The sequence below is a fragment of the Colossoma macropomum genome, unplaced genomic scaffold (genome assembly GCF_904425465.1).
Source record: "Colossoma macropomum unplaced genomic scaffold, Colossoma_macropomum, whole genome shotgun sequence".
Lineage (NCBI taxonomy): Eukaryota > Metazoa > Chordata > Actinopteri > Characiformes > Serrasalmidae > Colossoma > Colossoma macropomum.
The window spans coordinates 32,402,411-32,426,529 of NW_023494810.1; the positions used below are offsets into that span (position 1 = coordinate 32,402,411).

At 41.5% G+C, this 24,119-nt stretch overlaps 1 protein-coding gene across 4 annotated transcripts in view; it reads left to right on the forward strand.

The window, feature by feature from the left end:
* Window positions 1–627: 627 nt before the first annotated feature.
* LOC118799317 (inter-alpha-trypsin inhibitor heavy chain H3-like) overlaps window positions 628–24,119 on the forward strand; it is a 46,089-nt gene continuing 22,597 nt past the window's right edge. For 2 of the 4 annotated variants that reach the window (XM_036559078.1, XM_036559079.1), the window contains exons 1-18: window positions 628–757; window positions 2,146–2,309; window positions 2,898–3,002; window positions 3,447–3,609; window positions 3,757–3,867; window positions 4,971–5,099; window positions 12,441–12,557; window positions 12,691–12,859; window positions 13,717–13,827; window positions 14,007–14,188; window positions 14,271–14,450; window positions 18,483–18,607; window positions 18,728–18,915; window positions 20,911–20,949; window positions 22,211–22,264; window positions 22,356–22,460; window positions 22,588–22,756; window positions 23,596–23,744. In XM_036559078.1, coding sequence (XP_036414971.1) covers window positions 683–757; window positions 2,146–2,309; window positions 2,898–3,002; window positions 3,447–3,609; window positions 3,757–3,867; window positions 4,971–5,099; window positions 12,441–12,557; window positions 12,691–12,859; window positions 13,717–13,827; window positions 14,007–14,188; window positions 14,271–14,450; window positions 18,483–18,607; window positions 18,728–18,915; window positions 20,911–20,949; window positions 22,211–22,264; window positions 22,356–22,460; window positions 22,588–22,756; window positions 23,596–23,744 — 2,335 coding nt within the window. In that variant the 5' untranslated portion in view covers window positions 628–682. Of the gene's footprint in view, window positions 758–2,145; window positions 2,310–2,897; window positions 3,003–3,446; window positions 3,610–3,756; window positions 3,868–4,970; window positions 5,100–12,440; window positions 12,558–12,690; window positions 12,860–13,716; window positions 13,828–14,006; window positions 14,189–14,270; window positions 14,451–18,482; window positions 18,608–18,727; window positions 18,916–19,258; window positions 19,305–20,910; window positions 20,950–22,210; window positions 22,265–22,355; window positions 22,461–22,587; window positions 22,757–23,595; window positions 23,745–24,119 lie in introns of those variants that run through there. The other 2 variants (XR_005006109.1, XM_036559075.1) reach the window with 2 other exon arrangements.

The following is a 24,119-nucleotide window of genomic DNA, read 5'->3' on the forward strand; positions in this document are numbered from 1 at the left end:
GGTTTTATGGACTGGTCATGTTTGTGTTTTCTGCAGCACTCAAAACATATTTTTATTGAGCCTAAATATTTAATATATATTAAACCTGAACTTTATATCATAAAGTGATGTGGTGGGGGCCATGAACTCACAACCACCTTTGCCTCTAACATAAATCCTATTGTTTGTAAAACAATAACATATTCTATGTTTAATAAATGTTATGAAAAATATCTGGCTGTTTTCAGTTAATTTCAATCAATATAATGTAGTACTTAAGTTTTCACAAGTAAAATTGTTGCATGTACAAAAGGAACTAGTAAAAAAAAAACAGCTTAAAATGAGAAATTCAGCCTGTCCAAATTTAATTTGTGAAAATGTTATTACTATTACATGTTAATTTCATACTTGAGAGTACAAATTGTTCCCTAAGAAAACAAGATAATAATTCGTTAGCCGACAGATTTCCTCCATGTCAGCGCAACATCTTAACCATAACAAGGATTATTGCTGTATGCTTATTTAGTCAGATGCAACCAGTGTTGATCTTTATTTGTTTTTGTTTACACCAGTGTTACCGTAAGAGGTTGATGACTGAGAGGGTGTTGTCTTTAGTTTATCTGTGGTGACCAATAGCAGAGTCTGCATGGTTTCTTTAAAAGCTTGTGTGCATTTGTTCAGCTTCAGTCCTGCGTGGATCATCATGGGTCGAGCCGCAGTTGGCGTAACTCTATTTGGCTTCTTGCTCAGCTTTACCACTGCCGTCCCAACCATTAAGGTAAAGTGAAAGGCCAGGTTAGGCCAGTTGAGGTTTTATTGATTGTTTCTACATGCAGAGTACTCTGTGTGATTTGGCTTTAAAGGGATTCTGACCTATTACTATCCATTACTATCTTAATGGTTGACTCAAGAAAAAATTTTCCCCCAAACATTTAGTGACTAGGCCTGTTACTGTATGAAAATCTGTTGAAAAATAGTTTTTTCTTCATTTTAGATACTCTTAGATGTCTGACCATTTATTGATCTGACTTATTCGCTGTGTAAGCCCCTGTATTCCAAGAGTTCCCCTTGCTCTGATGATACTTACAACTGCAGGTGGTATAGCATAAAGGGCTGTATAGGAATTTGTATATTGTGCATATTTGTATATTGCTACTAATAAGAAAGGTTTCAAAATATTCAAGAAATCAAGCAGTTATTTTATGTAGGAAACTAGCGTCTATTGTGTAGATCTGATTCTTATAAACTATATAGTACAATAAGTACACTATTGCCATGATCTGAAAATGTAAGAATTTTAACTTTGTTGAATGATTATTTGATCAGATGAAAGTAGGTTATTCAATTTTTGATAACACTGTTAGTTTTTATTTGCAATATTTACAGAGAGCTGGAAGTTGGATCACACAGACTTAACTCCAGCCAGAACACCCACGCAAAAATGACCTTTAGTTTTCAGGAAATAAGAGGCAAATGGAAGGAGTCAGAAGGTCTAGTAACCTTAATCTAGGTGTATTAATCTCAATACTGGGATAGTATTAGAATCATTTTGTATGTTTTCTTATTGTTATATTTTAATAGAGAATTAAGAAATGAATAAACCTGGCTCATGGAGAAAATTGTGAAACTACATATAATTGCAGTATTTGAATGAACATGAGAAAAAAAATCACAAAAGCAACCAGTCGTATAATCTGAACGTTTAGTTTTCTAAGCAAATAATAAAACATTTTTACTATTTCTGTTAATAATTAATTATTTATTTTTTACTTAGCACACTGAATAGCTCTAGACCATGAAACTGGCTGTCTCTAAGTTTCAGGAAGTCTTTAATGATACGATAGACAAATTGGGTAGAAATAGAAACCGGATAAAAATCTGTGCACTCACTAATTGAAGAAAGTGTAGTTTACCTAAGCATTATAAACAAACAGCCTACAGTAGAATGTCTGAAGTATTTAAAGCTTTAAATCGATCCTCTGTACTTAAGGCCAAGATGATATAATGTGCAATATATCATTGACTTCAAATCTAATTGACAGTCTGGTACACAAACATTTTCCAGCTATAATGTTATTAATAGCTACAACGCTTAATGCTGTTGTTAAATTTTACTGTGGCATTGGCAAATGCAATCCTCTCTGCACTGTTTTTTCCTACACACAGGAACGAGATATTGACATTTACAGTTTCCACATAAACTCCACGGTAACCAGCCGCTACGCCATCACAGTCATCAAGAGCCGTGTGGCAAATCGACTCAATGAGTCCAAAGAAGTCCATTTCCAGGTCAAGATTCCTAAGAATGCTTTCATCAGCAAATTCAGAATGTGAGTAAATATGACTAAGAAAATAATTTTTCTACTGTTATTTTTGTATTTGCATGTTTGGTAGGTTAACTGTCACCTCACAGCAATTGCAGCAGAGAGGTTATTAATCAAATGAAATCACAAAACTGTCATTGTGGGAGAGGTTAGTTTAGTATCATGATAATAATAATATTAATAACAGTAAATACAATTTTTTCATGTATTTTTGCATTTAACACTGGGCTTACTGATGCAGTTAGTCTCTATACACAAATATTATGTACTTATGGGCTGTTGTTAAATAGAATATTCTGTTAAAGGAGAAAAGGGATTGTTTGTTGACTTTATGAAAAATGTACCAAGAATTTTATGCCAGTACATTCTCCTTTTTATACATTTTTATAAATATTTTTTTTATGGAACCAAAACTCTGTTCCCAATGTTTGTGCAGTATTTAGTGGGGTTACTCAGCTTGATAACACTGGATTAGTCAGGTGTATCCTTAAGACAAAGAGAATCACGTCCAGAAAGTGAAGTAAATTATAAAGTTTTATAAGTAAGATAGAAACTTCTGAAGTTTTGATGTCTAAAAACACTTCTCCTTCTCAGGACCATAGAGGGGAAGACGTATGATGGAGTTGTGAAGGAGAAAGAAGAGGCTCAGCAGCAGTACAGTCAGGCAGTGTCTCGTGGAGAAAGTGCTGGAGTGGTCAGGTATCTAATCCAAAAAGTCAAATCATATTACAGTTTCAGCAACACATTTTAAAACAGATTTGGCCTTATTCATGAAACAAGAGCAGAACAAATTGGTGAATTGTTGTAAAGAGTGGTTATTCGTGTTACTGTAGCTTTTCTGTCATCTTGAACAAGTCTGGCAATTCTCTTCTGACCTCTCATCAATAACTCTAGAGACTGTTGTGTGTAAAAGATCAGCAGTTTCTGAAATACCACCCTGTCTGGCACTAACAACATGCCATAGTCAGTGTCACGTAGATCACGTTTTTCCCCGCATTGATTTTCGGCGTTGTGCTGTTGCCACACGATTGGTTGGTTAAACAATTGCGTGACAGGAGATGTACAGGAGTTCCTAATAAAGTGGCCAGTGGGTGTACGTCTGTTATCAGCTGTGTTGATATACCAGATCCCTGTGTGTTCCAGCTCAGTAGGAAGGACTCTGGAGGACTTTAAAACCTCAGTGACGGTGGCTGCTTTCAGTAAAGTGACCTTTGAACTGACCTATGAGGAGCTGCTACAACGACGACTTGGCAAATATCAGTTACTCATCAATGCCCAACCAATGCAGCCTGTAGGAGATTTCAAGGTAAAGACACGAAACAGATTTAATGGTGATCAGGCTTTCTGTGCTGCACTAAAGGAGGACACTGTGTGTAACACAGGACAGTGGATGAAGATTTTTTGTCTTATGTAGTTTCAGTACTAATTATTTATGGTCATGTGTGTCTGTGAGATTGATGTGTACATCCATGAGAGTCCAGGTATTTCCTTACTGGAAGTGAAAGGAGGGCTGAACACTAATGAGCTGGCCAATGCTGTAACCACTACACGATCTGGTAAAGAGGTGAGGACGACCTGTACTTAGAATCGTTACTATATTTTGTCAATCCTTCAATTAAATTTAGACTAAAGAGGTGAGAATAAATACATATAAATATATGTCAGACACAAAACTAAGTGTTAAGTTTATTACAGGTCAGTTAGGCCATACAAATGTGATTACTCTTCTTAATTAGTTTAAACTATTTCACAAAAAAACAGTCCTGTTCATCACTTAAGAATGTGGAAATGTTTCTAAGACATGTAGGCCCAAACCCATTTCACCCCTCGCCCCACCACTGAGCCCTTAGCCCTCTGTTTTGCACGTTCACGTCTAGGGGTAGGGTCCCAATTTTTGTTGAGATAGAGGGGTAGGGCAAAGTGTTAGAGCTACATGAACAGAGGTTTTTCAGAGACTCCAAACAGAGAGTTATGAGAAAAAAAGAAAAACCGGCAAGATGGCTGAACAAGAGACCAAAGAAACCCACAAATGTGAGAATTTTCTCAGTTAAAAATTACGATAACCATTTTATTATCTTAGTTTAATGTTGTTTTAGTGTATTATGGTCGTTTTCTTAACAAGCATAAAAAAAAACGCTAATAGCATGCTAACATCTCGGTAGCTACCTAGCTAGCTAACTTTCCACCTTCAATAGTCCAGCAGATCTGACGCCTGAAGCGCCAGAATGTAGCTGCTGCACCATTTAAGGTGGAACAGCAAAATTCAAACAAGAATCTGGTGAATATCTGACTTCAGCTTTGTATCACCAAAGAATTAGGGGTGGGCGACAATAATTGTCTTATACCCCTCTTTGAAAGCATACGATGTCCTAAATGTAACTAAAGCCCAGCAGTGAAGAGCTGAACTTTTTCCTCCTCTGCTGTCACTGAAGACAGGTCGAGTCGCCTACAGAGCAGCTCTGGTAGCCTGTTAATGTTTTTTTTTTATTTTTTGTGAGGGTTGTCCCATTTCATAGGGGAAGATTTCAACCACTACCCCTTGTAACTCAGTTCCAAGGAGTTAGGGTGACAAAAGAGTGGGAGTAAAAACCAACTAAAGTGAAAACAAGAAGAAAAACGGCAGCAGAGATGTCCAAATAATCGTGGTATAATGTTTTGTATTTGCAGGCGTGGGTGAACTTTTATCCCACTCGTGAGCAGCAGACCAAGTGTGACGTTTGTGGTGAAAATGGACTGAATGGAGACCTGATCATAATGTATGATGTAGACAGACCAAAACCCAGTGGAGAACTACAGGTATTGCATGTTACTGCACAGTACTGATGGTAGACCTGCAATCAGCTTTACAAATTTGGGGCCATTATTTAAAAATAATTAATAAAAATAATTAATAATTAAATAATTTTAAAAATAATTAAAAATGTCTTTGTAGACAAGTGGCTCTATTTCACACTGAAATTATAAGAAACCTAGCCTTTAATTAAGTAGATGTGTAAGTAACACAAAAACCCTTATAAAATATATAACATTCTGACCACCTCCTTGTTTCTTCGCTCATTGTCCATTTTATCAGCTCCACTTACTATATAGGTGCACCTTGTAGTTCTACAATTTCGGGGTGCAGTGATTATTTGACTTGGTCGACTAAAATCGACGACCAAATTAGTTGGCAACTAATTTAATAGTTGATTAGTTGATGACGTCATTACGCGTCTTTCTCGCGCTCACTAGGAATGTTTTGACATTACTGCTCACTGGAGAGTTAACAACAGCGTGACGTCAGCCTCAAGAACAAAATCCTCAAAAGTGTGGGCACATTTCACACTAAACTTGGAAAAAAAGGCTGTCAGTTGTGCTATTTGTAAGCCGACCTCATCTGGCTATGGGAGCACATCCTCCATGCCGGAGCATTTGAAGAGGAAACTCGTCGATAGATATAAGATACATCTCGGTAAGATACGCCATGTCCCAAATCGCATACTACCACACTAAATAGTGTGTGAAAATGGCACATATAGCATTAGAAGTACACTCATTAGTGTAATATGTGAAGTACAGAAGTGTGTGGTTTAGGACGCAGCGATAGTTGTGCTAGCGAGCTGGTTAGCTAATGCTAATGTTAAAATCCGCCCTACTTCCTGTTATGAGCTGCACATCTGTTTTGAAATGCATGTTTTCTGGTATTGTTAATGGAGTTGGAACAGAGAAGCAAGTAACTATTATTCACAGCGACCCTGTGCACTTTCCAGATAACGTTTACACTTTTAAACACTGCATTGTCGTTTAACGACGAGACCACCGGTGCGCTCAAATTCGGCAAACACCAGAGCATTTCCAAACAGTTTTGTGTTCTCTGCAAACGTTTGGCTCCACTCGCTAACAGGACGTAGTTCTCCATGAAAACACAGGGCAGCTGGACAAAGGGTTAATTTAACTGTGTAGAGAACAAGTTTGCCACAAACCTTGGCCACTTTCCCGTCCGCTCCATCAGAGCTCATCTACTCTACAGCTGGGAATATCTGCTCTCAGAGGAGAGCGAGACTCTCACAGGAGCACAGAGAGACGCAGACTTTTCAGTAAAGACTGACTGTAGAATTTAGTTGCAAGAGTGTAGACAGACAGCAGAATGCACAGAGCACAGACTGCACTGTTTAAATCATCATCATCATCATCGTTAACCGCTTAGTCCAGATAGGGTCGCGGTAGCAGTTGGGAGAGCAGAGAATCCCAGATCACCCTGTCCCCCGCAACTTCCTCCAGTTCATTCCCGGGGACCCCAAACCGCTCCCAGGTCAACTTGGAGATATAATCCCTCCAGTGGGTCCTAGGACGACCCCGGGGTCTTATTCTGGTAGGCCGTGCCTGGTACACCCCCACCGGGAGGCATCCAGGGGGCATCCGGATCAGATGCCCGAACCACCTCAGCTGGCTCCTCTCAATGCGGAGGAGTAGTGGCTCTACTCCAAGCTCCTCCCGGATGGCCGAGCTCCTCACCCTATCAAATAGAGTGTAGCCCGCCACCCTGCGAAGAAAGCTCATTTCCGCCGCTTGTATTCGCGATCTCATTCTTTCGGTCATTAACCACAGCTCATGACCATAGGTGAGGGTCGGGATGTAGACCGATCGGTAAACAGAGAGCTTTGCCTTATGGCTCAGCTCCCTCTCCACCACTACAGTCCGGTACAGCGACCGCATTACTGCTGCCGCCTGTCCCAGCCTGCAGTCGATCTCACGATCCCTCTTCCCATCACTTGTGAACAAGACCCCAAGATACTTAAACTCCACCTGGGGCAAGTCCTTTCCCCTTACCTGGAGTGGGCATGCCATCCTTTTCTGGGCTAAGACCATGGACTCAGACTTGGAGGTGCTGATCCGCATACCAACCGCTTCACACTCAGCTGCAAACCGCTCCAGTGTGCGCTGGAGGCATCCATGTGATCCAGCCAAAAGAACATCATCTGCAAATAGCAGAGACGCCACCCTCCGGCCTCCACACATAATGCCCTCCTGACCCCGGCTACGCCTTGACACCCTGTCCATGAATATCACAAACAGGAGTGGAGACAGGGCACAACCCTGGCGGAGTCCAACGCTAACACTGAAAGAGTCCGACTAAATGCCGAGTATACGAACACAGCTGTCACTCCGGGAGTACAGAGATTGAATGGCCCAGAGTAGTAACCCCGGCAACCCATACTCCCGGAGGACCTCCCACAAGATATCTCGGGGAACACGGTCGTAAGCCTTCTCCAAATCCACAAAACACATGTAGACTGGGTTGGCAAACTCCCATGCCCCCTCAACAATCCGTGAGAGGGTGAAAAGCTGGTCCATTGTTCCACGGCCAGGACGGAATCCGCATTGTTCCTCCTCAATCTGAGGTTCAACTATCGGTCGAAGTCTCCTTTCCAGCACCTTGGCATAGACTTTCCCAGGGAAGCTGAGCAGTGTGATACCCCGATAGTTGGCACACACCCTCCGGTCCCCTTTCTTGAAAATAGGGACCACCACCCCGGTCTGCCAGTCCAAGGGTACTGTTCCCGAGGTCCATGCACTATTGCAGAGGCGTGTCAGCCACGACAGCCCCACAATATCCAGAGCTTTAAGCATCTCGGGACGAATCTCATCCACCCCCGGTGCCTTGCCACTGAAGAGCTTGCCTACCTCAGTGACCTCCACCAGGGAAATGGAGCTTGACACGCCAGAGGCCTCTGGCCCTGACTCCCGTGAGGGAGGCATGTCTCCCGGATTAAGGAATTCCTCAAAGTGCTCTTTCCACCGACCGACAATATCCTCATTTGAAGTCAGAGTCCCTAAAGGCCTCTTTCTTCAGCTTGACGGCCTCCCTCACCACCGGTGTCCACCAGGGGGTTCTTGGGTTACTGCCATGACAGGCACCAACAAGCTTTTGGCCACAGCTACGCCTGGCAGCTTCCACAGTGGAGGTTTTAAACAGGGTCCATTCAGACTCTATGTCCCCTACTTCCTCCGGGACATGAGAAAAGCCCCCCCGGAGGTGGGAGTTAAAATCATTCCGAACAGGGGCCTCCGACAGTCGTTCCCAGCACACCCTCACTATTCGCTTGGGCCTACCGGGTCTAACCCTCAGTCTTCCTTGCCATCTGATCCAACTCACCACCAGATGGTGATCAGTTGACAGCTCAGCACCTCTCTTCACCCGAGTGTCCAGAACATATGGTCCCAAGTCAGATGAAATGACAACAAAGTCGATCATTGAACTTTGACCCAAGGAGCTCTGGTACCATGTACACTTATGAACATCCTTGTGTTCGAACTTGGTGTTCGTTATGGACAGTCCATGCCTGGCACAGAAGTCCAATAACAATTCACCATTCGGGTTTAGATCGGGCAGGCCGTTCTTCCCAATCACGCCTCTCCAGGTCTCCCAGTCATTGCCAACATGAGCATTGAAGTCTCCCAGTAAGACTATGGAGTCTGTAGGCGGGGCCCTTTCCAGAACCCTGCCCACTTGCTCCAAGAAAGCCGAATACTCCCACCTGTTGTTTGGTGCATAAGCACACACAACAGTCAGAGTTTTCCTCTCTGCGATTTTAATACGCATTGAGGCGACCCTTTCGTCCACCGGGACAAACTCCATCTGCACTGCCGCCAGCCGGGGACTCGTGAGTATCCCCACACCCGCCCGGCGCCTCTCACCTTGTGCAACCCCGGAGTAGGAGAGGGACCAACCCCTATCCAGGAGTTTGGTTCCAGAGCCGACACTGTGGGTGGAGGTGAGCCCAACTATATCTAGTTGGTACCTCTCAACCTCCCGCACAAGCTCTGGCTCCTTCCCCCCCAGTGAGGTTACATTCCACGTACCAAGAGCCAGTTTCTGCCGCAGGGGCCTAGGCCACCAAGGGCCCCCCTGCAATCTCCCACTGCCTGTACGGCACTGCACCACTCCCCCATGCTGGACCTTGCGGGTGGTGGGCCCACATGGTCCCCCCACGTTGCCTCTTTGGGCTGAGCGGCCACCAGGCGCTCGCCGATGGACACTACCCCCAGGCCTGGCTCCAGAGGTAGGTCCCGGTAACCCTCTCCCGGGCAGGGTACACGATCTTCTGTGTCCGTTTTTCATGGAGGGTTTTTGGATCAAGTTAGTCTGGGTCTTCACTCCAGACCGCTTCGCCCTGGGAGACCCTACCAGGAGCATGTTGCTCCCGACAACTTAGCTCTGAAGATCCCTAGACCACACAAGCCCTTCCGCCACGACAAGGCCCCGATCCAGGAAGTTTAAATTTAAAACTTAAATTTAGATTGATTTTTTTTTATTTACTTGATTTAAAGAAAAACTGATTTAGTTTTGTTATATTTTGTTCTGCTACTTTGCACATCCTTGGTTTTAAATTTTGACAGGAAAAATATTTTGGAGTTTTATTTATCTTTTGCATTAGCATGAAAGTTCATTAAAACAGTGAGTGTTTGAATGTTATTCATCTTTATTGTCTTCATTGTTAGTTAGCAAATGCATGAAACAACCTCAAGCTTAATTTAAAAGCTAATAGCTACATAAGAGTTATTTGGTAATGTAGTGATTCATAATCCGAATGACTGATTATTCGTTTCAGTAATCGATAGATTATTCGACTATCAAATTAGTTGTTTGTTGCAGCCCTGCTACAATTACAGACTGTAGTCCATCTGTTTCTCTTCATACTTTGTTAGCCCCCTTTTACCCTGTTCTTCAGTGGTCAGGACCCCCATGGACCCTCACAGAGCAGGTACTATTTGAGTGGTGGACCATTCTCCGCACTGCAGTAACACTGATGTGGTGGTGGTGTGTTAGTGTGTGTTATGCTGGTCTGAGTGGATCAGACACAGCAGTGCTGCTGGAGTTTTTAAACACTGTGTCCATTCACTGTCCACTCTATTAGACACTCCTACCTTGTCAGTCCACCTTGTAGATGTAAAGTCAGAGACGCTAGCTCATCTGCTGCTGCACAGTTTGTGTTGGTGATCCTCTAGTCCTTCATCAGTGGTCACAGGATGCTGCCCACAGGACGCTGTCAGCTGGATATTTTTGGTTGGTGGACTATTCTCAGTCCAGCAGTGACACTGAGGTTTTTAAAAACTCCAGCAGCACTGCTGTGTCTGATCCACTCAGACCAGCACAACACACACTAACACACCACCACCACATCAGTGTTACGGCAGTGCTGAGAATGGTCCACCACCCAAATAGTACCTGCTCTGTGAGGGTCCATGGGGGTCCTGACCACTGAAGAACAGGGTAAAAGCGGGCTAACAAAGTATGCAGAGAAACAGATGGACTACATTCTGTAACTGTAAAGGAATCTGAGATCACTCCTCGATAGCATCGGCAGAAGATGAAACACAGGGGTAGCCATGATTTGCTGCAACAAGTGCTCTTTATTAAACACGGCAGAAATGGGCACATACAGAACGCCGAACTCCAGGGGGAGGTCACTTTTAGCCAGCAGGTTCACGCCAATGGTATCCCCTCCCACACAAACACTCAAAACCTCAGCTAAACCCACACCTGACACCTAATAACACAATAAACGCATACACATATATATCACTAATCAACATAACCAAGTTCCTTTGTTGGAGGGTGCATGAGCTTTTGCCTTGACATACTTCCGGAGTCTTAGGCGCGAACGCCAGCCAGCAACAGAACACTACAGTACAGTATCTGTCCAGAGTCCCCATGGTCCTAGGTTCCCTCTTGTAGGGAGCTTTCGCTTTCACACCTTCTTTGTTTGATGAGTTTGAACACTCCACCTATACACAGGTCTGCCCCAAACAATTGCACTGTGTTCTGCCAAAAACAAAGGTCTTAGTCTGCTTCCAAGTGAACCCTGGTTCAGTTCGCTGCTGGTGGGAACACCACCATTTTACAATGGTCCACACCAAACAAGCCAAAATGTTGTCAAGCATCAGCAACATGCAAGACAGCAAGTAATGATTGTGATTGATTGTGATACTTCTATATGTTAAGTCCCTCTATTTACTATTTTTCTGTTTTTATGGTGGCAAATGTGAGAGTGACTTAGCGCATGTATACCTTTTTAATTACGTTAAATTTCTGACCAGTCAACAAACACCCATGTGTATAATTTGGTGAAACCAACCGAACCAAATGAAAAAGATGAAATGTCACATGTAGCAGGCCCTGTGCTACCCTGGGCACAAGGAGGACGCTGGAGGCTTGGTTCAGTGTCTCAGCAGCTGTTTTCTTTGTTTTCACTCACCAAGCGAACACAACAATGAAATGAAACCTAAGCTGGCCACTTTTCAGTGGCTTTAAACTAGACTTTTTCGTCTTTATCTCGAAGCTAAGTTTTTCAGTCATTTCGTCTGTTGTTGTTGCTGCTGCTGCTCGTCCCTCTCTCTAGACTCTGCCGCCTACTGAGAAAAGAGATGGCCATAAGTAGCTGGGCAGAAACAAGGCACAGGTGAATATCATCAGCTACATAGCCCCCTGTCCTGCTGGAATGTCCAACCATGACCCAGTTTTTCATTTGAAATCATCTGATACAATGATCTGATGTCCATGATGCCATGTATCCTATCAAGGTTCCCAGCCCCAAAACATCACAGTGTCTTTACTTTGGAGATGAGGCTCTTTTCTGTGTAAACATCCGTATTTTTACATTAAACCCACTTTGAGTTTTTCTTGCCAAAATGCTCTAATTTTGTTTCATCTACCATAGAACTTGGTTCCAGCACCATCTAGCGAACTCCCCTCGCTTACGTTGGTCATTAGATGAAAGAAAAGGCTTTCTTTTGGCATGTCTTCTGAAAAGTTTGCTGGCATATAGTTTGCGTCTAATGTGATTTTGGAGACAGGGTGACTCTGAAATGGTATAATCTTTTGCAAATCTCCAGCTGTGATCCTCTGAGAACATTTTTGGCTCTCACCATCATCCTCACTGTGCGTGGGGGCAAAATAAACATGCGTCCTCTTCCAGGTAGGTTTGCTAGAGTTCCAGTTGTTGCCCTAACAGTGGATGTCAGCGTTTTTAGGGGGGTCACTGTTTCATTTGTGTTTTCTCGAATCTTCCCCATGTTGTCGAATTAAACATTATGATCCATATCATTGTTTCTCCTTTTCTCTCATTCTTGTCTCTTTTCTTTCATTCCTATCAGGCATCAGACGGTTATTTCGTCCACTACTTTGCACCTACAGATATTCCACGCATACCGAAAAATGTGGTGTTAGTCATTGACCGAAGTGGCTCCATGAGTGGGAGAAAGATTGAGCAGGTTAACTTCATTGTTGAAAGTTGCTTGTTGATGTAATACTTGTGATTTTTACTGTGCTTTATTAGCAAACAAAATAATTTTGATGCACATGCCATATATCACCAAGATTTGCTGATGAATCTTTTTATTCTAGACTCGTGAAGCACTGCTGAAAATTTTGGGAGATCTTGCTGAGGAGGACTACTTTGGGCTGATCATCTTTGATGGTCAAGTAGATGTATGGAAACCTAAACTCCGCCAAGCCACAGAGAGGAACATGGGACTAGCAAAGGACTTTGTGAAAAAGATTGAAGATCGTGGATGTAAGATTGTGCCTGTACTCAAACCTAAACATTTTTTGTTGTACATCAAATCAAATAAAGAATATAGATAAAATTTTAAAAAATTTAAATATTGATACCATAAAAGTTTAACCAAAAGGGGGTGATGACAGTTCTACAAGGAGGGTGATTTTGACTTTGTATAATTGTATGAGTAAAATTGTGACTGAGAAGTTTGCTAAGCATCATTCAGACACTGCAGTACGACACAAAAAACATGCTGTGCAATAATGACCAGCGTAACTTTTTTAGTATGCTAATTATTTTTGCCATTTAGAACTTATGTGTTGATGAACCGGTTGATAGTTGTGCCACATTCAAATTTGGATAACAGTACCTACTGTATTTGTCTATATTGTGTGCTTGGCTACTTCTGTTTTTAAAACAATGTGTTCATAAGCTTCCAGCCCTTAAATCCACCTAACAGTCCTCCACACACATCACATTTATTATTATTTTTTTTAAAGCATTTATTTTCATTTTATCATACAGATCATCAAGATCATACAGTGCTTGATAAACTCATATTTCTTGTGTCACTGTGATGAGATTTAGCGCTGAAAATTAAATTGCAACTGGATGCGAGTGTTGTTTTGGTAAACTTGGATTTTGGTGGTATATGTCAAAAATTGAATTTTGGGTATAGACACTATGCATATATCAAAAGTCAGGCCAGTGAAGGGTTATATATATATATATATATATATATATATATATACATTGTGATAGGACTTTAAGAAAAAAAAATGCATGAAAAACTTAGGATATGGGTTCTTTAACAGAGAAGGTGGCTTTTTGGTTAATATCTAATGTTTACATTGCTGATGTCTGCCCCTCAGCCACAAACATCAATTCTGCAGTGCTGAAGGGAGTGGAGATGATCAACAAACACCCACGAGAAGGCTCCGCCTCCATCCTCATCCTGCTGACTGACGGAGCACCAAATACAGGCAAAAAAATAAAAACTCATACATGCAGTGAGGCCTCCAGTCTGGTGGCTAACCTGTAGCAGCAACAACCGGAAATAGTTACACAGACAGATCATTGTTGCTTTTCCTCTCTGCAGCTCTGTCTGATTCCATCACTCAGGGAAATTAGCCTGTGTAGGTAACATCTCCTTCTTGAACAGGTGAGAGTGACCCAACAAGGATTCAGGCCAATGTGAAAGAGGCCATTGGGGGGAAGTTTCCTTTGTACTGTCTGGGGTTTGGATTTGATGTTAACTTCGATTTCCTGGAAAAAATGGCGCTGGAAAACAATGGACTTGCTCGTAGGATCTATGAGGACTCGGATGCTGATCTTCAGCTACAGGTGGGATAGAAAGTGACAGTTAAATTCATTCTAGTGTTGCGGCTGTACAGCAGCATTTCAGCACCGTCTTCATGTTTTGTAGGGTTTCTATGAGGAGGTGGCCGTTCCTCTGTTAACTGGTGTCCACCTGAACTATGCTGGAGCAGCCAATGTCACACAGACCAGATTCAGCCACTACTACAACGGCTCAGAGATCGTGGTAGCTGGACAAATCACAGACAACAGCCTGGACACTTTCCAAACGGAGGTCATCGCAATCTCAGTAAGACTAATCCTGGTTTAACACTGTTAGAAACCTTTTGTTTCCAGGCCAGTTCAACAAGAAATTTTACTATACATATTTAGCAGTGATTAGTTTCTCTTCCATCTTGCTTAACATCGTTGTAACTGACTGAAGCTCCACCCCAGGCCATCCTCGTTGGCTGATACAAAGTTACGTCAGAGTAAGCCCTATAAAAACGTTACTGCTGGTTGAGTTTTTTCAGTGGACAGTGGATGTATCATCACAATACTTCAAGACATTTTCACAGTATATGATATTTCATGATGTGCATCATGATATTTAATGTGCTGGACAACTAGTAGTGCTACATTAAAGAGTAATATCAAAAACTATGAATTAACTGATTTTTATTCAACCTTTCTACATACTGCACCACACAAAATCTAATTAAACTGCGCTGATTGTGCCGTCTCTTTAATGAAAGATTGAGGTGGTCCATAGTTTTTTTAAGTATTGATATTGATATGATATTCATGATATACTCGCATATTATGATCATTCATCATGATCACAATAAATATTGTCATATCGACCATCGCTACCATCAGGGCACTGTTTTCATTTACATCAGAAGCAAGAAGTGAGTTTCTTACAGATACCAAAATGTCTTTGATAATGCAGCTTTCAGGAGTTGGACTGGAGTTGCCAGTTTATTAGGTACGCATATCTAGTTGTATAATGTGTTCCATTCTAGAGGCAGCTGCCTAACTTGTCACTATTTTTAAAGGCGCCTCTCTTCGGGCAGCATTTTAACCGAAAAGGGACTTTAGCAGGCATCGCATTCGTGACAGTGCTTCAGGACCATCATACATCATAAGTTTCGCTGTGCTGTACACGTTTCATCTGTTCACTCAGTCATTCGTTAGCTTACACTCACCTCCAACAGTAAAGGCGGATCACCTCTGTATACAGATGGCTTCTGAATTTGCAGCAGCTGCTTTCCTGCATTAATGCTGTTGCAGGAATTTATTGTGTATGAAGAACAGGCTGCTTTAAGGAGTTGTATCTGTCATTATGTATTCGACTCGGTGCCCCAGATAAGTACAGATAATCGTGACTACTAGTTTATGAAGTCATTCACTGTCCTCATCCACCTTAAAGAGTAACTACATCCAACTATGTTTCAGCTAACTCCACCCCGGCTCAACTTAAAAAAAGATGCTCAAAAATGGGAGGGGCACGCTGGCAGGGGCACTGCAGTGATCTGTGGGTTTGGAGGAGGGGCTGCAAGGGAGACTGCGTGAGCTGGGCTGCTGTGTTTTTAGAGCTAGCATAGCTGCCAGAAAATATGGAGAGAGACAAAATCAAACGGCACTTTTGCAACTGAGAGTCTTACGAGGTTGACGATTTTTCTCTACTACCATCCCCATCTTCGACGAGGGAAGGTGTTTCTGACCAGGCAGTGCGTCTTGAGCCTTAACAGTATGAGCCGCTGACTCAAGGCACCGGAGAGTTAACGTAGTGCCAGAAAATGATTATCAGCGAGCAGCAGAGGCGTCCAAATGGTAGAATATTCCCCAAAACTCTGTTCAACAGGTCCATATTTGATCAAATTCACGTTCCCCTTCATAAATCCAACCCTCAGGTGCACACACTCACAACGGCAAGCAACACTGGAACTGCAGAAAATGGGAAAAAAGTTCAAGAAAGGCTGTACGGACGAAAGGTTGACACAGTCGGTAAAACAATGGCCATTTAACTTTGACATCGCAGCCTTGTGAGGTGGTGCTGGGGGTATTAAGCTCAGTGCGTGACTCTCACTCTCGGCTCCTATGCTTTCATATTTATGAGCGCTTCTGACTGATCTGCATACTGTACCGAAGTACGAAGACACGTCATCCGTGCCTAGCAGAGTTGATCCAGAGGGGAGCTACAGAGGCGGAACTGACCACAATAAAAATGATATTTTTACAGTTTGGAAAGATGTAAGCAAGGCTGGTATATTTAACTATTACAACGTAGTGCATTTCAGCTGTTAATAAAAAAAAGGCTTAGGGTGTAGTTACTCTTTCAAGAACCTGCTTTATTTCTAACACACAAAGGATAAAAACTACATAAAATTTTGTACAAAATGCACTCAGAAAAAAAGGGTCACACACAATCTGTTAAGCTGCTTATATGGATTTTATGCACTCTCATCTGATTTATGAGCTCCTAGTCTGAAATTTAGCCATCAGCATTCATCTAACACTGATGTGACTGTGATAAGCAAAGCAATACAAGTGGGTTTTTATTTTCATTCGTTTTGTTTCTGAACTACTAATTTGTCTACTAAGTTCAAGTATTTTTTATTGTTCCGGGAAAACGTCAGTCTGTCGCACTGGTTCCGTCGTGTTTTCCCCCACATACACTGGCAAGGTGAGCAGCCTCCAGCCGTTCAGCACAATTTTCTCCCCATAACAGCTCCTCTTCCTCAGCTCCTCAGCCAGTGCCTGTCCGCTCCTGTAATATTAGTCCCTGAGGACAGAAAACGAATCAGATCGATAATCATTTACATACAAAAAAGCGCTACTAAACAGTGAACATACAGTATGTTAAACTGGACACTCTCGTTTTGAAGAGCCAGCGTGTTTACACAGTTAGCCCGCACAGTAAGCCAGAAAAAATGCTGTTCAGCCCTGCCTGGCCATATGTGAAAAAGTAATTGCCCCCAAGCTAAAAATCAACCAGTTAACCAAATTGAATTGACTGCTGGGTTTCAATTTCACTAGACACAGCCAGGCATGATTACTGCTAGACCTTTTATCTATCACTTAGATAGAACCTGACTGGCAAAGTGAGGCAGCTAGAAGGTCTCAAAAAGCAACACATGATACCACGTTCTGAAGAGATTCAAATACAGATGCGAAACAAAGTCATTGGAATCTACTAGTCTGGAAAGGATTACAAAGCCCTTGCTGAGGCTCTGGGACTCCAGCGAACCACAGTGAGAGCTGTTATCCACAAATGAAGAAAACTTGGAACAGTGATGAACCTTCCCAGGAGTGGCCGACCTACCAAAATTTCACCAAGAGCATATTCGACGACTCATCCAGGAGGTCACAAAGGAACACAGACAAAAATCTAAAGAACTGCAGGCTTGACTTGCCTTAGTTAAAGGTTAATGTACACAATTCCACAGTAAAAACAACACTAGCCAAAAATGGCATCCATGGAAGATTTGCAAGGTGCAAACCACTGCTGACCAAAATGAACACAAAGGCTCGTCATGCAGTTGCCAAAAACAGGTGGGAACACCTAGATGACCCCGAGACTTTTGGGATAATATTCTCATGGTGGTGTTGGTGTGATGGTCTGGGGCTGCTTTGCTTCTGCAGGATCTGGACGGCTTGTCATAATCGATGGAACCATGAATTGTACTCTTTAGCAATTTTCCTCCACAGCGATGTAAAAGACTCATCACACGTTATCGCAAACGTTTGATTGCAGTTGTTACTGCCAGGCGGTGGCACAACCAGTTATTAGTTTAGGGGGCAGTTACGTTTTCACATGGGTGATATGGGTTTTTGAATAAATCTTTATCTTCAATAAATGGAATGATCATTTAAAAGCTGCATTTTGTGTTTACCTTTGTTGTCTTTAGCTTATGTTAAAATTAGGTGGATTATTTGAAACATTAAAATCTGACAAATTAGCAAAAATAGAAGAAGTCAGGTGAGGGGCAATTACTTTTTGACAGCATGTGTGGATAAACTGTGGGCACTAACTGATGAACTTGCACAGCAATCATATTCAGATATACAGTGCTGTTCAGACATTCTTCTTTGGGCATCATGGCCCCAGTGTGTGCCAGGCAAACATTACCCACATCACATTCCCCACCAGCCAGTACTGTTCATACTAACTCCAGCATAAATTCACTGGAGTCGTGTGACTTGTTAGAACGTTATAAGGTGTGTGAAGGCACATAATAAACTGGTAATAGGTATGTTGCATTTTATTTCATTAAAGCAGTTTAAAGTTCTGCTGGCTGTACCTCATTCTCATTTTATTGTTCTTGCTTCTTTGCAGAAAAACAGTAAAGTGACCTACCAGGACTCTGTGTTCACGAAAGACCTCGCGGGAGTTTTGCCACATGAAAACTCCATCCAGAGACTTTGGGCTTATCTTACAGTGAAGCAGCTCCTGGAGAAAGAGTGAGTGAGAAGAAGTGAAGTGATCTGCACTGTTCAGTGATCTGTGCATGTTCATCTTTGTCTGGTTATGTAAAGGTATGTTTGTAAGTCACACTAAGCACCATTAGTTCTGCGTTTCAGGATGACACTTAATGGGGAGGAGAAAGAAGCAGCCAGGAAAGAAATCCTGGATCTCTCTCTTAAGTATGAATTTGTGACCCCTTTGACTTCCATGGTGGTCACAAAGCCTGAAGGAGAGGACACACAGGTCGCCAACAAACCTAAAGAGGAAGAAAAGGCAGAGCAAACGCAACTTAGGCTAGCATCACGCAAGTAGTTTTTCTGTGTACAGAAAAAATGTACCACACAATGGAAAAGTACAAAAAAATATGTTTCAGATTCAGAACAAAGTGTTACACTGTAGAGCCAAATGGTCCTCTTGGCCATATCACTGTGTTCTATTATGGTGCAAACTCACAGGATAGTTTTTTTTCATCAGATGTGCAGCTAAATCAGCACCACTGAATGCCAAAGAAAAACTACACATGGCAACAATCTGCAACTTTATCCTCCAAACGTGTGTCATTTGAGCCGAAACTGAGCCTGTACTGTGGCATTTTAGCCTGCTGGCATTATTTAAGCAAAACTGACATTATTTAACATTGTTTGCAGTATGGCTGGACCTGAATATTCGACTATTCAGATATTCATTTGTTGGGTAAGTATTCTGTTTTTAATTTTGGGATTCGGATATTTAGGTATTTTTTATTTTATTTATTATTTATTAGAAATTTTATTGGGCTAAATGTAGGCTATCAATGAAGACCAACTTCAAAATCCTGTAATGTTTGGGGTTCTCGGGAGAAACTTAGATGACACATTCCATAACGCATAACTTTAGTTTTCACCATGCCACACTGTTAAGAAGTTCAGTTTTTTTTTTTTTTTAAGGAATTAAGTGTTTTTGTTGGGTTATTTTGGGTTAATTTGTACAAGGACTTCTATGTTGTAGAGCCTGAATACGGGTGGAGGAATGGGTTTTCCGGATGGGTTTTCCGGAGTAGAGCAGAGGGCTGTGTTTTTAGCTGTTAGCACTGGAGAGGCTGTGTTTCTTGCCATGTTTGGTACTGTTTTCAGCAAATAAAAATTAAAGCTGCATTATGGACTGTAATCTTGAGTTTAAACCCAAACCCAAAACCAGACAGTATTTTGCAGTTCACCTTTATTAATAGCCTACATTAAGCCAAACAGTACCCAATCCCCCATGTTTAAAAATCAAACCTACCTAATGAACAAATATCTGAATAGTCAAACATTTGGACCCAACCCTACACCAAAGCTCTCTGCTATCTGGGTTGGAGTGGCAGTTTAAAGCTAGGCTGACTCCAAGCATTACACCACACATGTGCATCTCCTTTCCTCCTCGACTGCCTGTCAGTGTGAACGTTTATACGTTGATAACAAAATGCTCGAAATTTTCTACATCTCTGCTCCCGGCTAAATCTGCGCTGTCTTACCGTTTGGTAACCTCTGACTTACAGACACACACTGACTCCGATTTGACCCCATAAAGAAACACATATACGCAAACTTTCTCGCTCAGACAGCTGACATAAGTGAGTGTGTGTGTGTTAAAGGTACAGACAGGATCAGTCCGGCTGCTCTGTTGCCCATCTGCAGTAAATTGGCAACTGTTTTGATCATTTATATCACTTGTGATGGCATTTCTCACTACATTCAGAATTTTTAAAAGCCAATCAATTGATCAATGGAGAAAATAATCAGCAGATTAATCCAAAATAAAAATAATCATTAGTTGGATATAAAATGAAGTGCTCCAACTCAACCAACTACAACAGCACAGTTCTGCTTTTACTGGTTGTAAAACACTGTATACCGCGACATATTTTCTGAGACTGTTATCATGCCGTGAAAATCTCATACTGTTGCAACTTTAGTCTTGAATCACTTGAATCAAGAATAAACTTTTTAAAACCTCTTTGTCATCAATGATGACGATTACTGATTTTCATCTGTTACATATTTTACCTTCGCTTTGATCTAGGCCTTGGAAGCTGTGGCTGTAATTATAGCTGTAATTTTTATGGCTGTGATTTCCTTTTACATGAATGTTTAAATCTAAAAGTGTAATAAGATCATTTAAAGTTGTTTTTGTCTAATTTTATTTTAACTCTTCCTGTGTGTTTTAGTTTCGCAGATTGATTTTACAATGTAGCAAAAAATATTTTTATTATTTCAGCTGTTTGTTCAGCAGTTGTTGTTCCAAAGCAAAAAGCAGTGACGTAAATTTGTTTCTTCTGCAGGTGGAAGAACACGTTATTTGTGGAAGACTTCTTCCAGCAGTAAGTGTGTATGTGTGTATGATCTCTTTCCTGCTCTTAGCATATCCAGACAACTAAAGTAAAGTATGCTATGGGTCAGAAGCTTGCAAACACATGCAGAAAGCTGTGTCGTCACAGAAATGTTAAAGTGCAGTACATGGCCCGAAGTATATAAACACGCAAACATCTTATTTCATTCCTTGCTGAACCTTTTATTGTAAAACCATGGGCATTAATATGGAGTTGGTTTCCCCCCTTGATGCAGCTTTTACATGAAATTTTGAAGCACTGCACTGCTACTTTCATTCACCCACGAGAGCATTAGTGAGGTCAGACACTGACGTTGGTGCCAAATCATTCCAAATGTGTGGATGGGGTAAAGATCAGGACTCTCTGCAGAAAAGTCAAGTTCTTCCATGCCAAACTTGGCAAACTGTTTCTTAGTGGACACAGTGGGGCATTGTCATGCTCATATTTACATTTATGACATTTGGCAGACACTGTTATAACTTACAATTTAATCATGTTACGAATATAGGTGGCTCTTAGTGGTATAATATGGTGTGCTTGAACTCTGGTCTGCTGTGTCAAGGACAGCAATATTGCCCACTACACAATATCAAAGGCTACAACAGGAACAGGTGTAAGCCTTCCACAAACTGCTGTACTAAGGTTGGCATTCACTGGAACTAAGGGGCACAAACCATGAAAAACAGCCCCAGATCGTTATCCCTCATCCAGACTTTATAGTTGGCACTCTGTGTTTAGGCAGGTAGCATTGTCCTGCATCCTCCAAACCCAGATTAATCCATCAGACTGCCAGACTGCCTTCATAGTAATAGCACTTACAGGTGATGGGAGCAGAAATCGACCATTGACTTGTATTTTTTTACGCCAGTGACAAAGAAACAAAATTACTTTAACAGTGGCCACAGTCTTGAAGGCACGAGAGAAGAAGGGTGAGTGACGAAGGAAAGAGAGAATATCCCGGCAGAGAATTACTCACGTTCAGATTAAAACACGCTTCTCTTTTCATGACCTCAGATATTGGCAGCGTTTTAGTTCATTCAGACATCGAAGTGGTTCTAGTTACATTTCTTTGTGATTTCTGCTTGACATCTTTAAATGGCTGTTGCACAACTGCATTCAGCTGATCATTTAATTTCAGTTCAAGCCAATAGTTTGTATTCGCTTTAGTAAATAGTGCTTTATCATTAAACTGGTTTATTTCTACAATTGCTGAATTAAATGATAATGCTCTTTTCTTTTGTATTGCCTGCAGGGACACGTTTATTGAAAACGCTTCAAATGCTACGTCCAGCAACTCCACCTCCGGGTAGGTTGAAGTTGGTCTTGTGATTTGTACTTTAATAATCTTCATCTTCAAAGTTCTGTCTTGTTCTTCTTTCTCTCCCTCTGTCTTTCAGTGATTGGCGTGAGGTTCTTGATCTCTTCTCGTGATCAGCCTAAGCCAATATGTTATAACCTCCCTGCCGCTTCCAAACTCCGCCTCCTGATGGACCCCTCCTCAGGTGAGGTGTTTTATACCTGGTCCTCTGCTGACTCACCTTGTTCAGACACTTTTATTATTTTTGTTGTAATGTAATAATGAGAGTGATTTATGTTACTGTTCCATCTGCTGTGTTCCCCCCTCCACAGATTTCTCAATGAATGGTGAACTCTCAACAAAAGGCTTCAAACAAATTGCTCTTCATTACAAAACGGATTATTCCTTAATGCTCAATACCTCTCATATCCTTTATCATGATGGCCTGAATAATGTGATGTTTTTGTGGGGACAGGAGCCCAGCAAGCACGAGACTGACAGGTACGAAACCAGTGTTGAAATGGAAATAAGTATAGGCTGTTCAAGGCTTCAAAGTAATATGGACAGTAAATAGAGAGTACAATATAATGTTTAAACTGGTTTGGCACGCTGAAAATTAATTAATTTACTTAATAATTAATTAATAGACAACTTTCATGTGTTAACACACACGTCTGTGATATGTAGTCAGAAAATCGTAATGTGCCATCCGTCCACACCCACTTTAAAAATAGCAGTCTTTAATGTAGATGAACATGTAGAAATTTAAAGTAGAATTTATTCATCAAATTTTTGCTAGGACCAAAATGTTAATATCTATTAGCCAATTAATGGAATTTCCAACTAGCATTAAGCTAGACTGTTGTGTCTACTTTTTTTTTTTAAACAAAGCTCTTGATCATGCAGAATTAAAGCTTGTAACAGACATTTAAGTAACTTAGCATGTTGAAGTTTCAGTCTTTCTGGCATCTGTCGAATATGGTACTATTATTTGGACTGTAGTGCTTGTTGTGTTGGCCACAGTGATTGGCCAATGATGTCATATAGGACACAAGCATTTAACCCTTTCATATCTAAATTTACAGTGATTTTTCTTGTGTTTTAGGAATGCAGTTTATTACAAGGAATAAAGTGATTTCTTAAAAACACTGCATATTTAGTTACAAGGCATTTGCTACTCATACACACACACACATTTATTTATGGCGCTCAGTTTTCACTTTGCTGACGACTGACTAAACTCAAAATTAGTCTGGAGCTGTAACTGCTTCACACATTGTGGAACAGGTTATGTTGACCATTTATTTATACCGTGGTCATTGTTGATTCTGTCCCCACAGTGTGTCTCTGATTCTGAGAAATGATGAAGTGGACGTCACCATGGGAACCGTGCGTGTCGTGTTGTTCCGTCATAAGAAAGATGGAGAAATGTTTCTGTGGCCTGCAGTTCAGCAGCAACCAAACCACGTTAGCATACAAGGAATTTTTGGTAAGAGGAAAGAAGGAAACATCAGATTTGAGAAAATGAAAGAAATATACAGAGCAGAGGCTCTCAGTTCTGGACCTGGAGATCTACCACCCTGCAGAATTTAGCTCCACACCCAATCAAACACACCTAATCCAGGTACTGAAGGCCTTCAGGAGCATCTGAATATTAGAGCAAGGTGTGTTGGATCTGAACTCTCCAGGGTGATAGATCTTCAGGACCAGGACTGAGTTACCCAGTATACAATGCATTTCAAAGACTTAGGATGAACAGTTGGCAAATTAGTTAAAATTTCTGTGAATAAATGAAAACTGCTTACTCTTTACCTTCATAACTAATCTGAACTATCTATTGGTTATTGCAAAATCTCCTTCATTT